The sequence below is a fragment of the Schizophyllum commune genome (assembly GCF_000143185.2).
Source record: "Schizophyllum commune H4-8 unplaced genomic scaffold SCHCOscaffold_9, whole genome shotgun sequence".
NCBI lineage: Eukaryota > Fungi > Basidiomycota > Agaricomycetes > Agaricales > Schizophyllaceae > Schizophyllum > Schizophyllum commune.
This window is the reverse complement of record NW_026089546.1, coordinates 1,976,968-1,999,025: the sequence shown is the minus strand read 5'-3', so window position 1 is coordinate 1,999,025 and position 22,058 is coordinate 1,976,968. Positions and strand designations below refer to the sequence as shown.

At 57.7% G+C, this 22,058-nt stretch overlaps 7 protein-coding genes across 7 annotated transcripts; 3 read left to right on the top strand and 4 right to left on the bottom strand.

Annotated features, from left to right (window-relative positions):
• Positions 1 to 206: 206 nt before the first annotated feature.
• Positions 207 to 4,219, top strand: SCHCODRAFT_02704108 (uncharacterized protein; the record flags this gene model as incomplete). Its single annotated transcript, XM_050346983.1, has 6 exons — positions 207 to 2,003; positions 2,059 to 2,159; positions 2,206 to 2,348; positions 2,429 to 2,827; positions 2,879 to 4,047; positions 4,103 to 4,219. The coding sequence occupies 6 exons, from the start codon at positions 207 to 209 to the stop codon at positions 4,217 to 4,219; spliced, it is 3,726 nt and encodes a 1,241-aa protein (XP_050198975.1).
• Positions 4,092 to 4,975, bottom strand: SCHCODRAFT_01182581 (mitochondrial 54S ribosomal protein YmL38/YmL34). The gene is made up of 3 exons (XM_003029469.2): positions 4,938 to 4,975; positions 4,519 to 4,884; positions 4,092 to 4,467 (listed from the first exon to the last, which is right to left on the bottom strand). The coding sequence occupies exons 1-3, from the start codon at positions 4,962 to 4,964 to the stop codon at positions 4,459 to 4,461; spliced, it is 402 nt and encodes a 133-aa protein (XP_003029515.1). The 5' UTR covers positions 4,965 to 4,975; the 3' UTR covers positions 4,092 to 4,458.
• A 1,011-nt stretch (positions 4,976 to 5,986) lies between these two features.
• On the bottom strand, positions 5,987 to 7,230 carry SCHCODRAFT_02377611 (uncharacterized protein). Its single transcript, XM_050342513.1, has 2 exons — positions 6,130 to 7,230; positions 5,987 to 6,010 (listed from the first exon to the last, which is right to left on the bottom strand). Exon 1 carries the CDS (start codon positions 7,017 to 7,019, stop codon positions 6,225 to 6,227), a length of 795 nt encoding a protein of 264 aa, XP_050198974.1. The 5' UTR covers positions 7,020 to 7,230; the 3' UTR covers positions 5,987 to 6,010; positions 6,130 to 6,224.
• Positions 6,844 to 7,843, bottom strand: SCHCODRAFT_02635613 (uncharacterized protein). The gene has a single exon (XM_050345874.1). The coding sequence runs from the start codon at positions 7,382 to 7,384 to the stop codon at positions 7,124 to 7,126; it is 261 nt and encodes an 86-aa protein (XP_050198973.1). The 5' UTR covers positions 7,385 to 7,843; the 3' UTR covers positions 6,844 to 7,123.
• A 1,331-nt stretch (positions 7,844 to 9,174) lies between these two features.
• SCHCODRAFT_01039150 (Pkinase-domain-containing protein) lies at positions 9,175 to 12,727 on the top strand. The gene is made up of 5 exons (XM_003029871.2): positions 9,175 to 9,244; positions 9,296 to 9,806; positions 9,855 to 10,989; positions 11,041 to 11,941; positions 11,992 to 12,727. The coding sequence occupies exons 2-5, from the start codon at positions 9,400 to 9,402 to the stop codon at positions 12,306 to 12,308; spliced, it is 2,760 nt and encodes a 919-aa protein (XP_003029917.2). The 5' UTR covers positions 9,175 to 9,244; positions 9,296 to 9,399; the 3' UTR covers positions 12,309 to 12,727.
• A 396-nt stretch (positions 12,728 to 13,123) lies between these two features.
• Positions 13,124 to 14,313, bottom strand: SCHCODRAFT_02635606 (cyclin-domain-containing protein). The gene is made up of 5 exons (XM_003029468.2): positions 14,178 to 14,313; positions 14,076 to 14,127; positions 13,937 to 14,027; positions 13,642 to 13,881; positions 13,124 to 13,592 (listed from the first exon to the last, which is right to left on the bottom strand). Exons 1-5 carry the CDS (start codon positions 14,257 to 14,259, stop codon positions 13,263 to 13,265), a joined length of 795 nt encoding a protein of 264 aa, XP_003029514.1. The 5' UTR covers positions 14,260 to 14,313; the 3' UTR covers positions 13,124 to 13,262.
• A 359-nt stretch (positions 14,314 to 14,672) lies between these two features.
• On the top strand, positions 14,673 to 22,003 carry SCHCODRAFT_02550329 (60S ribosomal protein L12; the record flags this gene model as incomplete). Its single annotated transcript, XM_003029870.2, has 4 exons — positions 14,673 to 14,741; positions 14,798 to 14,945; positions 14,995 to 15,218; positions 20,618 to 22,003. The coding sequence occupies exons 3-4, from the start codon at positions 15,081 to 15,083 to the stop codon at positions 22,001 to 22,003; spliced, it is 1,524 nt and encodes a 507-aa protein (XP_003029916.2). The 5' UTR covers positions 14,673 to 14,741; positions 14,798 to 14,945; positions 14,995 to 15,080.
• Positions 22,004 to 22,058: the final 55 nt, after the last annotated feature.

Sequence of the window (22,058 nt, the reverse complement as noted above, 5' to 3'; positions counted from 1 at the left end):
TGTTTGGGTGTCTTGAAGTTCAATGGAATTCAGTGTTCGCAGCGCTTCGCGAAAATCCCGGACTTTGCCGTTTTGCAGGTTGCTCCTCGCCATCACCAGTTCAAAGGTCTTTCGGCGTCAGCGCGATCTACCGAAGTGACCGCGCTATCAGAGCTCGACGTTTTGCGCTTGCAGGTTGCTTCTGTCGCTCTCAAACGCAACTCGCGATGAACGACCCTCAGCCCTCGCCATCGCTTTCGACGGAGCTTGAGGACGAATATGACATCCGTCTTTGCAGTCGCTGCGAGTACTCCCTCGAGATGGAACCGAATATATCTCTCGCGGATGTGGAAAGTCTGCGCACTGGAGCATTGCTCGAGCCTGCACATGTCGTGCACGCCAGGGAACTCACAGAGAGCCGCATATCATCTGTAGACGAGGTCATTACCTCGCTACACACGGTGCACGACTGTACCGACGGCTGCACCGTCCCCTCCACCAGCTGTCGCCCCCTCTCTGCCTCCACCTACGACGCCGATGCCCAATTCAGTATGTCGCCCGTCGCCCAATCATCCGAGAAGGACTTCTCCCCGTGCTCCGTTGGCAATATTTGCGCCGTCATGCAGGGTGTGGTCTTGACAGAGCTGAAAGAGCATAAACGTCGGCTCTTGCGTCGCGCCGACGTCCAGAAGGCCTACGTTGCTCCCATCCGGCGTCTTCCTGCGGAGCTCCTTTCGGAGATATTCTATCACTGCTGCCTTGAATTTGACGACATCACTTCGAGAGGAAGCTGCATGCCGCTCGTGCTCGGTACGGTGTGTAAGAGATGGCACGGTGCGTACCTGCGTGCTCTCGGTCGTACTGCTTCTGAAGTTGGCTTCGCGTTAGATATTGCGCACGACACGCCACGCCTGTGGACCGACGTCAGTCTGAGGAGGTCTAAATTCGGCGCAGAGCTCATACCTCCTGACGCTCTTCGCACGAGGTTGCAGCTCTATCTGCGCAACTCCAAGGGTCTCCCGTTCTCAAGCGAAGTCGCGTTTTACAGCATGAGCCGCCAAAGCCCTCATACCGTCGCTTTCCCTCTGCTACTACAGCATGCTGATCAGTGGACGGTTGTCGAGATTAGACAGCATGGATTCAGCAAAGCCACCGAAGGCGTCACATTCCCGAGACTGCATACAGTCATAGGCAATGTTTTTGGCATGGCACTCATGAAAAGCGAAGGGCTGATGCTTGAACGTGCTCCCGCTCTACGCCGCGCAATTCTGGAAGATGTCCCGCGGGACAAGCGCATCCCTGGCCTTCCCTATGATCGGTTCGAGTGGATGAGGCTCAGGAGCAGCGCACTCTTCGCTGTGAAAATCCTTCCGCTCTGCTCCACGCTCGCTACTTTGGAGTTCTTGGTGGAGCACGGAAGGCAGCGCACGCTGCCAGACTCTGTCGATCTATCGAGTCTGCGCCATCTTCAACTCAAGACTATATCCGTTTCGGTGGCCATCATGAAGTCATTCAGAGCTCCTTGCCTCGAGTCCCTGTCCATAGAATGGCACACGCCCTTTGGACTCTTCAACTCTGGAACTGGACCTGCCGAAGATGGGGAGGCACTGGCAGCATTCTACGCGCGAACGCGACCACCATTGCGCGAGATCAGTCTCTTCAATCCCCACTCCCAGGCGCGAGACTGGGTGTTCTCTGTCACAAGCCTACAGGCCCTGAAGCTCGAGTTGGGTGATGCCCCCTTCGACGACAACTGCGCAGCGATGCTAGCAGCTCTCGATGATGGAATACCCCGTTACTTGCCTCATCTCGAGACACTTCATCTCAAGGGAATGATCTGCGCCTCCGGGACGTTACTCTTGCAGATGGTCCGCGCGCGTGTGGCCAGCGGACTCCGCACCCTACATCTTGACCTCCGCCTAGCCAGCTTGAGAAAGCTGGGTGAGTCGAAACTCTTCGACCTCCTCCGGCAAGCCATGCCTGCTGCTAGCATCGAGGGAAGGGAGAAGCTTCTCAATCACATTGTACGCCGTATTTGTACTATAACTGCGGCAGCGAGCTGACATGGCATGCGACTAGGCCGCGCAGGAGAGGAGTGACACCATAGACGCTGAATTCGATGCGGAGTTGGTTCGCATAGCCGAGTGGGAGGAGATAGTGCGCAGGCGGGATGAGGCAGCGTGCAATTGGGTACTCAATTAATGGATCAATATTGATGAATGACAGGAACAGTGTACGGTTCTTCCAACTGTATGTTCTGGAGCAATGCATCGCGGCTAGCATCCTTGGTGTCGCCGTCGGTTGGCGATGGATGCGCCCACATCCCTGTGCACGTGATCACGTCGCTGCTCGGACGTTGCCGCGCTCTGGTACGTTTTCACGTTGTTTCCGTCCATGTCGAAGACAAAATCTGCTATGAACTGCCCTCATCCCTCCTCGCTCCCGACAGAGCTTGCGGATGACCATCAAATTCGTCTATGCTGCCACTGCGGAAACTCCATCCAGATCGAACCGAAAATATCTCTCGCGGACGTGGAAAGTCTTCGCACCGGAGCACTGCTGGGGCCTGCCGACGTCGCGCACGCCAGGGAAATCACAGAGGGCCGCATTAGCTCTGTCGACGCGGTCATTGCTTCTCTTCAGAGGGTCTTGATCGAGTTGGCAGAGCATAAGCGCCGTCTCTTGCGTCGAGTCGACGTTCAGAAGGCCTACGTCGCTCCCATCCGGCATCTACCTGCGGAACTACTTTCGGAGATTTTCAACCATTGTTGTGTCCAATTTGACGACATCACGTCGAAGAACAGCTGTATGCCTCTCATTCTCGGTGCAGTATGTAAGAGGTGGCACGGTGGGTGTTTTCGGGCTTGCCGTCGTACTTCATCCATTGACCCTCTGCCAGACATCGCTCACGACACGCCTCACCTGTGGACAGATATAAGAATGAGCAAGGGTCTGTACGGTGGAAAGCACATACGTCCAGACGCTCTTCGCGCAAGATTGCAGCTGTATCTGCGCAACTCCAAAGGTCTCCCGTTCTCGCATGCCGTTCAATTCTACAACGACGTGGACTCCACGAACCCTCATGGCGTGGCTTTCCCTCTCCTACTACAGCACCCCGACCGGTGGACTAGCGTCGACATCCGATATCCTGGATTCAGCAAAGCCACCAAAGGTGTCACATTCACTCGACTGCACACAGTCATGGGCAACGCATTTGGTTTCACATTCATAGAATCCGAAGGGCGGGTGCTCGAGCATGCGCCTGCTCTACGTTGCGCAATCCTGCAGGACATCGCCGAGGACAGATATGTCCCTATCCTGCCGTGGAATCGGTTTGAGAGGATGAATCTGAGGTCCATCGCACTCTTCGCCGCGAAAATCCTACCGCACTGCTCCGCACTAGTCACCTTGGAGTTTTCGCCCATGGCACCAAGAGATCGAAGTAACCAAGCCATACTGCCAGGTACGATCCGCCTACCAAGTCTTCAGAACTTGCACCTCGACATCAGCCTCGATGAGGGGTGCGTTCCGATGATCTTCATGAAGTCATTCATGACACCTTGCTTGGTCTTCCTGTCCATGAGATGGTCAACATCGTATGGATATCATTGTGACCCAGAGTCTGGTTCGGCCGAAGATGGAGATGCTCTCGCAGTGTTCTATGCGCAAACGCGACCTCCGTTGCGCGAGATCAGTCTCTCATATCCCCATTTCCAAGCCCGCGACTGGGCGTTCTCCATCACCAGCCTCCAGGTCCTGAAGCTCGACCTGGGATACAGCGCACCCTTCGACGACGACTGCGCGACGCTATTGGCGGCGACTGATGCTGGGGTACCCCGCCTCTTGCCCCACCTGGTGACGCTCCACCTCAAGGGCCGTCTACGCGTTACTGCGGCTTCGCTCCTGCAAATGGTCGAAGCGCGTGCGAACCGTGGGCTACAGGATCTGCATCTGGACATTCACTCAGCCAACATGGATAGACTCGGGGAGCCAGAAACGTTCGACCTCATACGGCAAGCCATGCCTGCCGCCGTCATCGAGGGGGTGGACGCGCTCGTCAAATACATCGTACGTCCTGACCTTGTTCAGCCAGGTAGGAGGGAGCTGACAAGTCGCTGAGTAGGCAGAGAGAGCGCGCCACAACGAATTGGAACTCCAGTTCTTCGCAGAGATGGGTCAGGATCAGGAGTGGATCGAAGAATACATACGTAGTCGGGATAGGAAAGCGTACGAACGGTGACGACAATGGGCTGTCTTGACGCAGGTCTTCGGCATATCAGGGACACGGAACAGAGTGAGGAGGGTCGTTGGTAGACCATGGCAATTGTCTCCAGGATGGACGGGAACCTAGTATGACGATGTAGCGTAATGGGATGCATTGCAGAAGGTCTATTCCGGACCAACGTCTGCCGACGACGGTCCTGCCGGTGTGTAGCAGAGCACATGCTGCTCGAGAGGAAGGTGGAAGCCGGACAAGGCTCATACGGCCTGGGAAGTATGTGAGCAAACAATCCCGCTCTTCATATGCAACCCACGCACCTTTGGCGCAACGCTCAAAATCTTGCTCCACCCCTTCTTTCGCAAGTCCGCGCTGACCACACCCGCTATCCGCGTGCCCAACATTTCCCGCTTGTTGTTCAACAAGACCGCCGCGTTGTCGTCGAAGCGCACCATACGCCCGTCGGGTCGACGTACTTGCTTCCGTGTCCGCACAATGACTGCTCTCCGGACGTCTCCTCGGCGCACCTTGACCGCCGTCACCGAGTTTTGCGCCGCGACGGACACCGGGCGCGCGCGCTTTACGACGCAGACAATCTCGTCGCCGACGGAGCCCCAGCCATTGTTAACCTTGTTCTTGAGGACGTTAACGCACTCAACGACGACCGCGCCGGAGTTGTCTATGCACTGAAGTGTTGTCTTAGCATCGACGAGCGCGGTGAAGGGGCTGCGACGCGCACGTTTAGCAGGCTCTTGAGCTGGATCATCGCGGAAGGTGAGGCCGGTGTCAAATTCTCACGACCTCGGCGCGTTGATCGCTCGAGCCGGACCGGCGTCCGAATAGCCCCGCTAATTACCTTTCTCGGAAGACAAAGGCAGCATCACGTGAAAAGTTCAACTTTCTGGATGCAGATACGGTATCTTTGCAGGCCGTCGGCGATTAGAGCTGAAAAGCATGCTTGCATGCATGTAGTACTGTCTCCTCATTCGTGTGGTCTTTTTCTCAACAATTCGCATGCCAACGGGACAATCGAGCAAACAATCCCGCGAGGCCCGCTTGCGTCCGGCCTCCGTCTCACGGCGATTTCGCATGGTTAGAAAGCCGCCTGGGTGCATGGCGAGCGCAATATACCCGCATACAGCAAAGAAGCCCTTCTTTGATACCAGAGAAGGCAACCCAACATTAACGGACAACAACCGTGGGCAAGGCATCGAATGGGCACTCGGTCGCGCGTGCTTCCGCTCCACGCCCGCTCTGCAGCTTCGATTCGCATCTGGTCGACCTGGGAGACAGCCGCGAGGGATTCAACATAAGGCGGAGGCGCGGCCTCATTCGCACGTAAAAGCTTGAGACGCATGACTTGTCCGAGGTCGGCGCGAGATTTTACTGAATGTCCGCCGTGCTTCTGTATAGTATGCGAGGCGCCTCACGCACCCTGCAGCCAAACCCTCGAGGAAGGATATACGTGCGCATGACCGAAGGGTAAAGACCAGACGCACCCCGCAAACCATACCGCCACTCGCTGCTGGCAGACGTCCGCCAACAGCGGAGCCTCCGCCTGATGCAGACAACCGCATTCGCAACAACACGCAAGAAGCAACTCCTTCTCCCGATGCACGTTCGATGAACGCCGGGTCGACGCCAACAAATAGACGCGCGCACGATCCCATCCCAAATCCGCCCCCATGATTACCTGCCAAGGTCCTTCCTCGGCAATACGCCTCCACCCCCACTCGCCGCCCGCAACCTCGAGCACTGTCCGGGACCGAAAGATAGAAGACGGGCGATGCTCATTGCAGGCTGCGCATGACGCTATGTAGTCCGTATTAGCACCGATATCTACCAGTACGGTTGATAGACAGTGACGGCCGCGTCGCGCACTATTTCAGGCGCATCAGCGTCCGGGCGGGCGGAAGACTCTGGTGACTCACCCCAATCTTCCAGTCGCAGGAATAGGTAAATCAATATGACGTGGCGGATATGTTCAGTCGGGTAAGGCGAACCAACCGGCGACTGTCGGCGGGGCCTACGTGAATCCAGGCGGTGAACGTGTCGTCGGAGAGCCGCAAGCGCCAATAGCTCGGGTAGAGTGGTCGCAGTAAGCTTCAGAAGAGCAGCCTTTGCGAAGCGACAGCCTAGTCAAGCGACCACGTCCATATCTTGGGGTTGAGACTGCATAGCGCGGGTAGCCAGGACTAAGCCAGGACTCCTGTGCGTACTTTGGCGGTCTCAAACAGTGTTCGATAGTTCGAAAGAAGGCTCGAAAGGACTTCTGGGCCATCGTTCTTCTGAAGCTGAAGCCGTGATCACGAAGATAGGCTCGCGGAGTGCGAAATGGCGGTAGTCGAAGTAGATCGAAACACCTGAGGGGCTGTAATAGTCTTTCTTCGCGTAGTCGAGACAATTGCAGAAGGGTTCTAATGGCGCGAGAAGGGGAAAACATTGCTCTAGGAAGTTCGTGTCTCCCGTTGGCGATATGCAGAGCTTGGCGAGTAAGTCCAAGGGAACTCGTGCCCTTCTGTAGATCGTTTCTCCTGTCAGGCGGAGTGGAAGCCAGATAAGCAGGCAGCGGACCCAGAGAAGATCTCGAAGGCACCACGCCAACGTCGAATGGACGAGTGTATACCGTCACCTGGCGCGTACAGAGCTTTAGGGGATAGATGGTTCCGTGAGTGGCATTACTAGGTCGGGTGGCCACAAAATACTCGTAGGACGGACCCCCTCCCGCTCGTTCGAGGCACGATGCCGACCACAGCCCGCTGCCCAGCCGCGCACGGATTGGACAGTGTCGCCGTGGCCGAGCCATTAAGAGGGTAAGCATCCCGTCGGCGGTCTGTGGTCGGCACAGAGAGCACCGTGCCTGGCCAGCAGTGCGTTCGCTCTGGTGGTTAGGAACGCCCCCTCGCGCTGAAGCCGATCGGTGACTCACCCGCTGAAACCCCCCATGCGCGCCGCGTCCACGCACTGTTCCGTCTGCACCATCGCGGACCGGGTGGCGGCGACACGTTGGACGGCGCCTTCTACCGCCGTCGCTCTGGTCCTGCTGTGAATCTCCATGCGGGAGGAAGTCGAGGTCAGCATAAGTCGCCGTAGAAGGACGTCTGCAAGCGCCGCGGTGATACCGAGGACGTATGTTGATGTCGAGGGCGTTGGAGCGAAGCAGGCACCGTAAAGGGATGAATGCATGGTTAGGGGATAACGTGCGTGCTGTGGTAAAGGTAGAACATGCGCGGGCGCAAGGGGTCAGCCACCTCCTATGGCTGGGGCGGGCATCCTCCGGCGGGGAGTAGGAAGCACTGTTGGGGTGTCAATCAACAAGCCGAGAAAGTGTCGTGAATAGCCGGGGAAGTAGATGTCTTTTCTGTTTGAATGCACGCTGGACCCGCGCCTAGCCTGAGCCGCGCCCCCGCGTAATGAAAGCCCGCGCGTGTTCGGAGGAGGCAGGTGCCCCAAATGCGACGTTTGTACGTGTGTGGTGGTAGGTTCGGCTGCGGTGCAGTGCAGGCAGCAGGCGTGGGGCGCAGCAGGCCCATGTGGGTCCGAGGAGAGGCAGTATGGACGCCACCGCGCGGGTGGCCTGGGTGCACGCGCGGAGAAAAATGGGCAGAGACGGAACGTGCTGTCGCCTGGCCGACATTTAGGCGGGGGCGCGCGGGGGGTGCTATATCTGATATTGTAAACTTGGTGTGCGGTGTGGCAGTGATGTTCGGACTGCGGCCGAGCAGGCGGCTCGTGTGCAGAAGCATCTGTTCCACAGTCATATGGGGCGTGGGGGCGGGAAGGAGCTGGGGCCGCGGCAAGCGAGAGCGGAAGGGGTTGTGCGACAGGGGAGTTTGAGGCGGCTGGCCGTGCTCGTTTCTGGTGGCGGTTTTTTGTGAATTTCGGGAGTCGTGGGGAGCAGCACTGGAGGGTCAATTTACTGACAATTCCGTCGCCTCGGCCGGGCTTTTGCCGCCTGTTCGTCGTCATGTGGACTTTTGCGTTGTCGAGCATGTGGAACTTGATGAGCACACGGCGCAGGCACACGCGTGACACGGAGATTGAGTTTCCTTGTGAGGACGTTGATTATCGTGTCGCTTTCTTCCTCCACCCCCTTGACCTCCTCCTCCTCCTCTGCGTGCTCAGTGGCCATCTCGTGGGCGCTTCCGTCGGTCGCCCTATGCGAGTCCAGTCGACGCTTTCTGCCGGTCTCAGCGTCTCCCTCCCGCTCTAGTCCCAGCCGCGACGAGCTATCTGGCAGCTTAGAATGCTCCAGTACCCCATCCAGCTCCCGCCGCTCGATCTCCGTCCGCAGAAAAAGTCTGGAAAGCATGCCGCAGCACCGCCAAAGCCCACGCCCCCACCCCCACCACCGCCGTCCGCGCCTCCAGCCGACGACGTCCCGGAAGACCCCCTGCTCCCCGGAGATGTCGTCGGTGAAGGCTGCTACCTCCTAGGCGAGCCCATCCAGGCCGTCCCAGTCAGCCAATACCTCCAAGCACCGCTGTCTCCGTCCACCCCGTCCTTATCGCGCTCGGCTTCCACGTCCTCATCGGACTCAGAAGGCCTCGAGTCATCTGGCACCACTTACGACGAGGCGCCACCCGCCAGGTCGTTCAAGGTCATCCGCAAGCTCGGCGCCGGCTCCTACGCCGTCGTCTACCTTGTCGCGGAGGTCCTGGACGACGATGAACAGTCGGACTCGAGCGACGATGGCGTTCTCGGTTCACTCGACGAGACGCAGGCCAAGCACGTGGAGAGAGCCCCACGCTTGGGAAGGCACTACGCGATCAAGTGTCTTTCCAAAGCAAACCTGGATGAGGAACAGCTCCAGGCGCAGGCCATCGAGGTGAGTCATCTGGCAGAATAACCATACGGCGTAGCTGACGAACACCCGCCAGGTGGTCATCCACCAGTCGTTGGCGCCCCACCCCAACATTGTCACGCTCTTCCGCACCCTCGAATCCGCTTCGTATCTGCTGCTTGTTCTCGAGTATGTTGAAGGTGAAGACCTCTTCTATTTCTTGGAGGGCGGCAGGGACTCCTGTGACGACCCGCACACACCGGGTAAGTCCGCTTTGTCGCCACAACAGCAGTGCGCGCCTAACGCTATCGCAGACCCTATGCAATCTCCTTCACGAACACCCCCTACCCCATCTCTTCTAGCTGCAAGTTCTCCGTCTCTGCTTCTATCACGTTCTCGACTTCGGCTCGTCGCAAGTATGTTTCGACAGATGTGCGACGCCGTCGAAGCCTGTCATGCCCAAAGTGTGTTCCATCGCGACATAAAGCCAGAGAACTTTATCGTCACGGAGTCCACTTCCACTCCCTCCGCCACGAATGATTTCAATCCACACACCCCCCTCCGCCCATCCGCTTCCCGGCGTCCGTCGCTTACCATGGCCGCGTCGTCCTCTCATGCATTGTCCCGCCCATCCTCGTCTACCCCCACTCGCCGTGTCGTCGTCAAGCTTACGGACTTCGGCCTCTCTACCCGCGACCAAGAGTCCTCCGACATGGACTGCGGGAGTGCGCCGTACATGTCCTACGAATGTCGCAATAACGTGGCTCCGACTTACAAGCCCAAGGCCGCGGACGTCTGGAGCCTGGGTATTGTTCTCATCAATATGTATGTTGGTGTTCATCGATTTCATACTCGCTACTGACATGTATGCAGGTTATACCACCATAATCCCTGGACCGATACCATATTGCCTTCAAAGTCTGACCCATACACGGCCGGCGCCTGCTCATCTTTCCTCCAATATCTGCAGAATCCTGTTCAGTTCTTCCTCACCCGCTTCGCGGGCATGACGCTTCCTGCTGCGCGCTTCCTGTCCGAGCGCGTATTCTGCGTGCCAGACACCGATCGCTGCTCGGCGAAGGAGTTCGGCGAGTGGGTCAGCGGCACCGGCGCTTACGCTGTTCATCCTCCGTCTGCCTCATATCGCCCATCCTCGTCGGCTTCTACCGCGACTGCCACCGAAGACCGGTACGGACGTGGCGGGCTAGGTGTCGTCTTCGGCGTTGAGGTGCGCCAGCGCGCGCCCTCAATCTCGCTTGCGCACCGTGTAAGCGTCGGCAGCATCCCGCCCTCGCGTCGCCCAAGCTCCCGCGCAAGCTTCGCGCCTAGCATTAACGTCGGTCACATCTCTGCCGAGCCCGAGTCCGACCAGATCCAGGACTTCTCGTCGGAGGTACGCATGTCGAAGGCGCCTCTTCAACGTCAGGCAAGCGACACCGCCGACTCGGTCTCGGGCAGCGCGTTCTTTACCTCGCGCTCGACGTCGACGAACAAGCGCCGCAAGCGCGGTGCTCGGCGTAACAAGGGCAACAACGGCAACCAGACGCCCACTTCGGTCGCCAGCGGGGCCGAGCCGGGTGCCATGGTCGACGTCCTCGCTGAGGCCAGCCAGAAGCTCGCGCGCGAGATCAGCCGCGTCAGCCACCCGAAGTCGGACGTCATCGAGGAAGTACCGCGCACGGCTACGGCACCGCCCCGTGTCCCTAGCGTCGGCCAGCCGTCCACGTCGAGCGTGCGTAGCAGCAACAGCAGGCAGAGCGCCGCCAGCGGCCAGAGCGGGTCGAGTGCGAGCACCACGACGCGGCGCAATCGGCGCGTCCCTTACGAGCCGCCCTCGATGTGGGGCGTCCCCGAGGCGCTCTGCACCAACAACGCGGCGCCGACGAGCCGGCCCGCGTCAGGCAAGGTGGCGACGACGCGCAGGATCACGCAGAATGCGTCAACCAGCACGTCATCGCTGCAAGGCAAGAAGTCGTCCAAGTGGAAGCTTTCTTTCGGGAAGAGCCAGGTTGGTATCGCGAACTATGGGTCTGGCTTGTCCGACTCATCGTTACCACAGCTCCCTCCGGTGGCAGACGATGCGGCGTCCACAATGTCGATGGACTTTGCGAACGCGGACAACATGAGCATCACCAGCTTCGCCATGGGCTCTGGTCCTATGGGCAAGTTTGCGTCTCCTCCTGGTCGCCGCGAGCTCTCGCCGCCTCGCGCGCAGGCGCCTCGTCCTCCTCGGGAGCCGTCGCCCACACCGCCGGCTCGTACGGAGCCTCGTCCTCATATGACGGTGGCAGCGGCGAACGTCACGGATCTCATTATGGGCCTCAACGCACCGGTCAGTCCCGCGACACCCTCTACGGCACAGAGCAGCTCTTTCTCGCTCGACGCGAACCCTGTGCGCGGGCGCAACACGTTGGAGGGCAACTCGCCACACTCCCGGCCTCGGAACTTCGGCAGTCCTTCGCCCAGCCGTAGCGTGGCGTCGTCTGTCTATTCTGCTGACTACGTCGCGCCGGCGTCACAGCTGCGCCAGACCAAAGGTACTACTCCCACTTTCGCGAAGACTCCCTCTCCTCATCGCGGCGGCGGCGTAGATCCTCATTGGGCAAGTCTCAGCGGCGCCAGTCTCGACATTCCGACCTCATCCAACCAAGCGACGCCTACCGCGAAGCCGACCAAGATGAGCAGCGGCCGTGGAGGAAGCGGCAACTGGCGCAACTCGATGAGCAGCACGGCGACTGGCTCGACGAGCGCGACGACGAGCACGACCGCGTTTACCCGATACAGCAATGGGAGCCGCGCGAGTGTCTCGACGACCGCGACGAGTGTCAGTGGCACGAGTTGGAGGGCAGGTGGTGGCGGGAGTATCAGCAGCGGCCATAGCGGCAAGACGAGCCCAACTAGTTTCACCAGCAATGGGAACGGGAAAGGCGGATATCAGACACTTCCGCGGAACATCAAGGGTGAGTCCGTCTTTTGAGACCTCTCGACGTACTGGCTAACGCTCGAGCAGTCATGAATGGTGTTCCCGGTATATTGCACGAGCTCCCTCGGGGGCAGAACCCATCTCTCGACGGCTATACACAGGCCCCTCGCAAGCAGCGCACACGCAAGCCGCCGAAGGACCTCACTTTGGACACTATCAACGAGCGACCCCCCGCCACCTCGTCGGCGCAGAAGTCGCCCACCGCGGAGGGCCCGGCCGGCCGGCTCGCGGACGCGGCGACGAGCACGACGGACCTCGACGGGGTCGAGTTTGACGGCCAGAAGAAGGTTCAGCGCGGGCAGATCAACGCGCTCGCGAAGATGCTGTCCGCTCTGCGGCGGTGAATCGTTACTGGCGCTTGTATTATGAACGCGTCCCCGGACGCTCACAACACCCCTCTTGTCGGACTCGGCGGCGGCGGCTCCCATCTTCCCCACTTCCCCAGCCCTGCCTCGATGGCTCCCCTCGCCTCCTCGTCGCCGCCGTCTCTGTGTATTACTACGAATGTCGTCTGGTATACTAGCTATCCTCGTGTCGGCGACGCATCGCCCATCCACTCGCTCCATTGTCGTTTTCTGTTTTCCTGTGTTTATGTCGAATTTGGGTCCCCCGTCTGGCCCAGACGGACTGACTGTATTTACTTAGATTCGACGGAGTCGCAGTTGCATTGTCATCCAATTCAATCATTCGTGCAGCCGTGTCGATATAGCCATACTATCCGCCCATAGTAGCAACCGATTATTTAATGTTCATGGTGCATCGTCGATGTGAATGAAGGGGTAGAATCGTGGGTAACCGGGTGAGCGGGCTGAGCTGGACCAGGTCGAGGTGGGAGAGGTAGGTGATGCGAGCAACGGGCACGTCAAGAGCGAGTGGCACAACTGCTCGACATCGGCTTCTCATGACAGCGTTGCGAGGTCACGAGCGTCATATGAGCGCGACGTTGTCGCCCGATGAGCAAGGAAGGCGCTTGAATGACGCCTGGTCTGCCAAAGATATGATCCAGGCTGGGTTAACAGAGCAAGCACCAAGCCTTCCGCACACGCGCCATGTGCATGAGAGGCATCCATGCCGTGCAGATGGCTCCAGGAAGCCAGCAGGCCGCACGATGCATCGGAGGCTGACAGATAAGAGGCTTTCCCGAACGCACCTTCGTATCCAACTATCACATTCAGACTGCGATGGTTCTCAGCGTATAGCGAAGCTGAAGACGCAGAACGCGCCATTGTATCGTGAACTTCTACCGGTGCAAGCTACCGGGTCGTATATTACACCGCGGTGGCATCTGGTATGCCTGCTTATCGTCTGTCCGGGTCGGCCGCATGGTGCGTGTTGCGTAGCTCCGCAAAGGCCATGTTCTGCTCGATGGTCGGCCGACGTGCTTCCTGGGGGATTGAGCTCGTGTCCACGAGGGCGGACGGTCGCCTAGACACAAGTACCCCCGGTACAGCGCCGTCCCGGAAAGGGGAGGACGGTCGTGAAGCCATCGTGATGTCCTCGCCGTCGCTTTCCTCGTCTGAAGAGAACCCCATACTGCTGTCCGACGAGAGGTCGGGTAGAGCGTACGTCCCCTTGCTAAACGTGCGTACCAGGTTGATATAGTAATCTTGCAGGATATCTCGCGTACACTGATGGGAAGCATGAGAGAAGTACAGAAACGATGACCATCATGCTTACTCGAAGCCTCCAATCAAGCGCTTTCAAGAACTCGCGCTCCAGCATATTGAGTTCGTGAATGGATATTCCACCGACGCGTGCATAACGAGAATTCGTGCAGAATGCATCGCAATGGAACTTGCTCGAGACGGTGATCGAAGCGATGATGAAGCGATGGCATGTCAACGACGAAAGCACGAAGAGGGGCATGCATGCGCAGATCTGGTCGATGTAGTACAGCGTGATCAGCATGACTGACTTCTGTAGGGTGAAGAGGCGTCAGTGGCGACAAGAGAGGGCAGGGGATGTACCGTACCTCTGCACTGGTATACTGGACGATACGCTTGAGGTAGTCCAGGACGGAGATGGCGGGTGCAGAGCGCGAGTGGAACCGCGTCAGACTCTCACTGGAATCTGGTGAGGGAGATCCGCGAGCGCACAAACGGCGAACCTACGGGAGCAGCGGTACTCGGTCGTTATGTGCCATGAGTCGTTCCAACATGTCCGCTGCGATGTAGTCAGTATTCGCCAACGTCGCGGGTGGCAGCACCACGCACCTATCAGGTTCACTAGGTGCTCCATGTCGGCCTCCTCAAATGCGAATGGTAGTTCCACTCGCTGGCTGGTGGCGGATTCCATGAATCCATCACGATCGCGCTTTGCACCGCGAAAAGAATGCGTGCTCGCTGTCGGACGCGTCGACAGCGATCTCAAAGTCAGGAAGACAAGCGATCGCCCCTGACCCAGGGCGGCATTTGCGGGCCCACGACCGCACAAACACGCGTCACCACGGACCCATCCTCCCCTCCGCCGCTCCACGTGCGTATCCCCGTTCATATCGGCGTTTACCGACAACTATACAGCAGACGAAAGCCACACGCGGACCTATTCTTGGAAAGCACCAGTAGTCGTCGCCGCCGCCGCCACCGCCGTTAACGCCCAGCACATCAAGATGGCCCCCAAATTCGTCAGCAGATGCCTTCCTGCTGCTATGCTGCAAGTTCTGACACGAACGAATTGTCTAGGACCCGAATGAGATCAAGATCATCTACCTGCGGGCTACGGGTGGTGAGGTCGGCGCGTCCTCTGCATTAGCCCCCAAAATTGGTCCTCTCGGTTTGGTGCGTGGTCATGTCAATCCAGCTCGGATGAATCGCTGACCTTGACTTTTGTACAGTCGCCGAAGAAGGTCGGTGAAGACATTGCGAAGGCGACGTCTCAGTGGAAGGGTCTCCGGGTCACCGTCCAGCTCACCATCCAAAACCGTCAAGCCGCCGTCTCCGTTGTCCCCTCCGCATCCTCCCTTGTCATCAAGGCTCTCAAAGGTGCGTTACCCGCCGATCGCACCCATACATCTTGACTGATCGTGCGCAGAGCCCCCACGCGACCGCAAGAAGGAGAAGAACATTAAGCACACCGGCAACATCACCCTGGACGAGGTCTTCGACATCGCACGGACAATGAAGTCCAAGTCGCTCGCGAAGGAGCTCTCTGGCACCGTGAAGGAGATTCTTGGCACCGCGCAGAGCGTTGGCTGCACTGTGGATGGCCAGCCGCCCCACGACATCATCGAGGGTATCGACTCGGGTGACGTTGAAGTCCCCGAGGAGTAGATGCATGTATTTTCCATGTATTTTTTTTCTATCGCATCGCACCGCATCAAAACCTCTCTGGATCTCCAATCGCTTAAACAGTGGACAATTTCTCTGAAGCGACTCGCTCCTTATGCACTCTGTCATGCCCTTTCCCACTGGAGCGTCGTTGACTGCGCGTCCCATCGATCTGCCGCTTCATGTTCACACCTCTCCCTTGTGAGCGACGCATTCTCAGTGCCGGTCCGAGGAACTAGAGAAGCTCCGGCGGGGCCGGCTTCCAACCTTGCTTGCGTAGCGGGTATGTACTCAAGTGTTCGATCCTCCGGACACGACTGGCGAGTGTTCGGTCTAGTGAGCTTGTAGGATGACAATGACCCAAACTCTTCAAAGGCCTCCCTAGCCTTTTACGCGCATCTTGCCCGTCTTCGATAGAGGTTGAATGCAATGGAGTTTTTTCTCGCGCCTGCGAGCTCTCTGCTAACATGTGCTAGCACAACAATGCCCCCTTGCTAATTCCCCCTCGCCCTCTCCTCATTTTTCTTCGCCTCGCTTATTTACTGAGGAGGTCGATACATGTCTCCACATTTCCTTCTCCCTGACCCTTACTGCATGCACTTAGCGCCGTCTACTGATCCACGGCCTGCGCTCTTGACCTCTCTTAAGGGGACAGCTCACGCACGATGGTCGCTCACCGCACTGCAGGTACACCTTCCTGCCGACTGCCAATGAAAATTTATCCTCTCATTTCCCTACACCCAATTCCTTTTACCTCCCCCTTCTCGCACAGCAAGTCAATGACACCAGTGGCGTAGATGAGGACGCTCGCACCCCTGCCTTCACTGCCCTCTAAAACATGGCAGCCTCCATATCAATCTCTTTCTTCCCTCGTCCAATTTATAACGCCCGCCGTCGCCACCTTGGAAGGCGGTTACCGTGCCCGACACTCCTTCCATTTATATCTTCTTCCTCGCGCCCGTGCGGAATGAAGTGATGAAGGACTCGCGAGCCGCCACAGAAGGGGGGGATGAAGAACGAAGCGCGGACAGAGTCCGTGCAAATCCTTGGTTTGAGGAGAGTACCTTCCGTATGCCGGTAGTTTGCATGTCAGTCAGCAGATCACATGCAGTGTCTCGAGGCCATTGAGCTGCTACGCACCTGAAGGATTATCTCGTATATTCTCCGCCCATCTTCATGTCAGGATTGTCCACAGCAAGGGCATTCCGAAGTAGAACGCGCCGACCATCGCGTAGTCTTCCTTCTTGATACTCGATATATGCATAGTGAGTACCTGTGGCCAATATGTATCATTACAAGCAGGAAAAGTAAAGGAAGCGTGGTAAAGACGGCGTGCAAAACGCCGTCCTGGAGTTCAACCAATCAGGTGATTTATCGGTGCCGACACCGGAATTTGCCGTTGCACCTCAACGCCTCATGCGAATTTCGTTCCGACCTTTATTATGCAGTCTTAAGATAGATTTACAACTTTACTTCAAAGCCTCTTACTGGATTCTGTGCTTTCGATCCCTTACTCATTCAGGTAGGGCGGGACGGCAAGTTCCATCTCGGGCGCGCCGAAGCACCGACAACAGCGCTATCGCGGACAGGTGACGAATGACATCGGTTGTTTGTAAGTACTTATGCCGCAAAAAAACTCGTGGCGTCGTCAATAAGACAGGTGTAGATACCTTGCAAGCAAGGTGATTTCCTATTCCGTAACAATAGCCGCGCAATCTCTTCTCTCTGATATATGATACGGTATATGCAGCACTTCAATGCTTGATGATACGTGCAGTCACCGCAGTCAACGTGATATCTAGCGTCCCGGAAGTTAATCGTAGTGTGCATACAGCCGGATTCATGCCTTGACTGTCTTGGTTGAGATTGCGCCGGCCTCACTTCAGTTGGTTTGGTCCGCTTCGCATAAGAGTAGAGTGTTTGAATGAATCAGTAGCTTGGGCCGTGTTAGTATTGGCTGACGACGCGGAAGCATTTTATCTTGACCGATCAATTGCGTGAAGTGCTTGATCGTCTGGTACCAACACGAAGTATGGGCTTTCAATTGCGCACTTTATCGACTTATTTGTGTCCGAAAACGATGCGATGACCCTCTTTTGCTTTGTTGTAATCATTACTACAGATTTCTGTCCTAGATCAAGCCATGAACGGCCGCAAACTCATCGTCGTCCTGGTCCTTCGCGCGCATCTCAAGCCCCATCTGTATCGTCTTCGCCGCAGGCTCACCCGCAAGCTGCGCAACGAAGGCGTTGGCCATATCCATGCCTATATTTTTTGGTCAGCATCATTCGCGGCGAGTGCACAACTACAGTGCGTCCTCCAAGCCTCACTCACCCGCAGTGACACCCGAGCTTGTCCAGAACTTGCCGTCGACCACCCAGCGAGCGCGCGCCACCCAGTCAATGTTGTGCGAGGCCGTGTCCGCGAGCATAGCTTTGAACATGAACTTGTTGCCCGTGGCACGCTTGCCGTCGAGGGCGCCCGTGCGCGCCAGGATCCAGGAGCCCGTACACACGGTCAGCACATACTTCGCGCCGGGGACCTGGCGGACAAGGAAATCCGTCAGTTCTTGCGGGACGTCCGGAGGACCTGGAAAACTCGTTAGCTTGATCATTCCCAGCGTGCTATACGTCCCCCACCGCCTTCATCGCCCATAGTCCAACCAATCCACTTACCTCCCGGCACCAATAAGATATCGAACTGCTGCTTCGCCTCCCCATACGTCTTGTCCGGCGTCATCCGCGGGCCCGCCTCGCCAGAAAATCCCGGCGCAACGGGTTCGAGCGTGTGCGAGAGGTACACGAAGGGCCCGAGTGTGGGCAAAGCGTCCGCCTGCTCCTTGAAGATGAAGGGCTTGACTTTCGCCGAGAGCGCGGCGAGGAACTCGATGGGACCCTGATAGTCGAGGGCGGTGAGCTTGGGGTAGAGGCAGACGGCGACGGAGAGGGAAGGGGAGGACATGGTGGTGGACTTTTGGACGGAGAGGTGCGAGGTTTAGTTTCTGAGGTTGAGAATGCGACGAATTGGCGCTGACGGTTCTGAGAGGAGATGAAGACGAGGGGATTTATATAGTCGTCCCACCCAGCGTTCTAACGCCACTGCGAGATCGTCAACTGTATACCCATCACCTGCCTATCACCAGCAGGACAGATTCTGAGCAACGGCGGGCACACATGCCCCAGCACAAGTCGTGTAGTCGCCTGCCGCGCCACCGCGCGTCAGTGCGGCAGCAGCGACGTCGCATCGCCCGTGGGCGTTTCTCGTGAGAGGAATGGCTTGAAGCGCAGTCTATGACTCTTCTCGGAGGAGTTCGAATCACGACTTGGGGAGGTCCCGCAATTCCCCGAGGACGTGTACGCCCTCCACGGAGGCGAACGGGTTGATGCGCTACTCGGTGGAGGTCCAGAGGTTGTTGTCGATGATAACCGAAACGACGTAGTCTTTAGGTGCTGCCGGTACGACGCGTAGCCTCTCGGCGTCGCAAAAGTCGGGGAGAGGTTGGTGATATGAAGCTGCCTGGAGGTGGGGTGCGTTCAGGCTGAGCGCTGAGCATCTGCTTGGCATCTGCACCATCTGCTCAAGCTCGGAGCTGGTTGAGGCTGCCGGGGACGACTCGGGTCTGGCAGGTTGGTTGGACGCAGAGAGGTTTGCGCTGGATGAGAATCACTGACCTGTTCCCCGTCTTCATGATCCTCTTCCCTTTCCTCGCCTTCGCCCTTCTTGTCCTCCTCAATCGTGCGCTTGATGTAGTCCCACGCCCGCGTCCACACAAGGCTGTCCACGAGTAGCTTGTCAAGTGACGGGCCAGAGGTATTCTTCCCGCAACTCGGGGAGATGATGTCGCGCTCAAGCAAGGGCGTCTGTATAGGCTATACAGACGCCCTGCTTCTGCTCGTCTTCGAGGATGTCCTCCATCCCCAAACTGACTCATCTTCATCTCGAGCTGTGCGAGTTTGGGCTCGATGAAGGACGCAGGCGCGCTGCGGATCTGCACGCCCCAGCGTCCGCGAGCTGCCGCGCGCCGCGCGCGAAGACCCTGAGCGCAATTCGGCCGTGCGAGCAGCCTTGGAGTGCACGATTATAGGACCACAAGGGACTCACTAAACAAGGGGCCCAATAATTGCTAGGATTGATGATTCAGCGATGTTGTAGTGCGACAGAGTTCCGTAGGGTACAGCCAGGTACCCATCTACATCCGTTTGCGGCGTATACACTTGAAAGCGAGCTCGATAGCTGATAAATATATTGACAGGACTTCTTGAATAGATCGCTGGCATGCGCAGCATGGAACAGCACTGGACGGTCAAGCGTCAGTATACGGCAACAGGTCACTCGATGTCCGACTCACGCACCTGGTGTTCATTCCTCCTCTTCCTCGTCGTCGTTCGGTCCCTCGCCATTCTCCTCCTCTTCGTCCTCCCCGCTATCGTCCTCGTTGTCTTCGATGGGTAGTATTTTGTACTCCCGATACTTCTTGATACGCGGAGGTCCGGCGAACGGACGAGACGGTAGTTGTAGTCGCAAGAGGGTGGTCTGCCCGACGACGAAGTCGACGACGGAACCGTCATCGGCGGCAAAGGTCTCGGTGGTCCCTTCCGGCCACTCCGATTTCTTCAGGTCGAAGCAACAGCCTTCCTCTATCGAGGCAAGACAGATCTTGTCACCATCGGCGTAGATCTTCAGATTGGTGGGCCGCAGCCGAGGTTTACTTGTTGCTCATGAAGTTCCAGCACACCAATCGCGAGTTATCCAGGCAGCCCGTCCACAGGCGGATGTGATACGTGCAGCCCAGGATCGGGATATCACGAATAGAGGGATCGTCTGGATGGGGCGTGCCCTGTGGGAGGTTGTGATTAGTCGACGACGCTTGGATGCAAGATCGTTCCTGGCGCACCCCAATGACATCGGCCTTCTCGGATAACACTCGCATGAATTTCCTCCCTAGCTCGACGCTCCCAAATTCGGCCGCATACCTTGCTTGCATCTCGCGCGTGAGTCTGAGTTCTGCTATCGTCGAGAGAGCTCGTCGCCTGGTGACGTACAGGACTTGTGGAGGTGTCTGCGCGTTGACCAATGTTGTCTTCGGAACGTGCTACGCACATGGCGTCATTTTTGATGGGGTCAATATGACACGGGAAAGACCTTGCAAGCAAGGTGACAGCGAAGTCCGTCTCGGTATCATCGGCAAAAGCCGATCTGCAATATTCTGCACCGATCAGTCCCATACTTCCTTGTTCCAGACATCCACATCGCGGGTGTTCTCCTATAATTTTGCCATGTATTTCTATGCATGCAAGCACCTGGATGGCCTCCGGCCCACATCAAGCTCTACACCTTCTGTCGCAGCAACAACCATTCCGATAGACGCAGCTCAGCAACGCATGCAGAGATTCTACCGTGACATGCGACAGCGCCAAAACATGCGCTCGCCTGTGAACCACCTTCCTCGCGAACTCCTCGAGGTCATCTGCGAGTACACCGTCCCATGGTTCTGGTACACCCTCGAAAGCGGCATCGGCAACCTCGTTTTCGCCCATGTTTGCCACTATTGGCGCGACATCGCGTACAACTTCCACAGGCTGTGGACGCGCATATCCCTCGACGACTTTTCGTGCCCCTGTCGGAATCCGACACACTATTGGGAGGACGTCGTGCAGGCCTACCTCGAACGCTCGGGCAATCTCCCGCTCACCCTCAGATTCCCGGAGATGCCTTGCTGGGAGTACATCCAGGAGGACGCCCATCGCGTCCAGGACCTCGAAATAGGACTTCCAACCTTCCGGTGGAACGGGGCGCGATTCCTCCCTGACCTGCCGATATTGACGACTCTGCGTCTAGGGGCATTCAATCCCATCGACGGCAACAACATCGTCAAGCTCCCGCTGCGACAGAAGGCCCCAGCTTTGCGTTCCCTGACTCTCGCCAGCGTGCACCCTTGTAGCCTCGACGCCGACTGGGGTGCGCTTCGCGAGCTGGAGTTGAAAGACTGCTTCCGCACGCCTTTAGAGGACATCCTCGAAGTCCTGTCGCTGTGCACCCAGATGGAAGCCCTCCGCATCGTAATCACCCCCGAGCCCGACGAGGACTACATGCACTACCCGTACCCCGACGAAGAAGAGGAGTATGAGGATTGGGATCTCGCGGAGATCCCGCGGCTTCTGCGGATCGAGCTCGCGGGTCTCGCGATACCGCTGAGCAACTACATCATCACACCGGCGCTCCAGGAGCTTTCTCTGGATATGATGGAGCAGGACGGCCTGATCCCCCAGCGCATCGTACGCCCCGGACATAGCTTCCCGTCGCTCAAGGGCCTTACACTCAAGAACATAGTCGACAATGACCCCGCGCCCATCATGGACGGCCTGGAGAGCGTGAAGCGACTGCACCTCGTGCAGGCATCGCAACACTGCCATACCCACAGCGGCATGTTCACCGCTCTCGAGGCGCGAGCCAACGGCACCGACGTGCCCCTTCCCAATCTTGTCGAGCTGCAGATCGAAGCCAGGCCGCAACCCGAGGGTGAGTGGGATTCAGATGGCGGGGTCACTTCATCGTGGCATTGGCTGGACGACGAGCGCGTCATGCGCACGGTATACTCCAGGGTCAGGACCCCAGCTATAGGTGGAGTGGCACGACTACAGCGCTTGAGCGTTGTAGGTCGATGGTTTCGGTTTGGAGAGAAGTTGGTTACATGGCTGGAGAGCCTTGAGGGTTCTGGTATAACGACCAGGATCGTAGACAAAAGTCACAAGGTCAATCCTTCCTGGGTCTGAATCGATATCAATGATTTGTAGGCGTCGAACTTGAACCGTTCCGATACAAAACTAG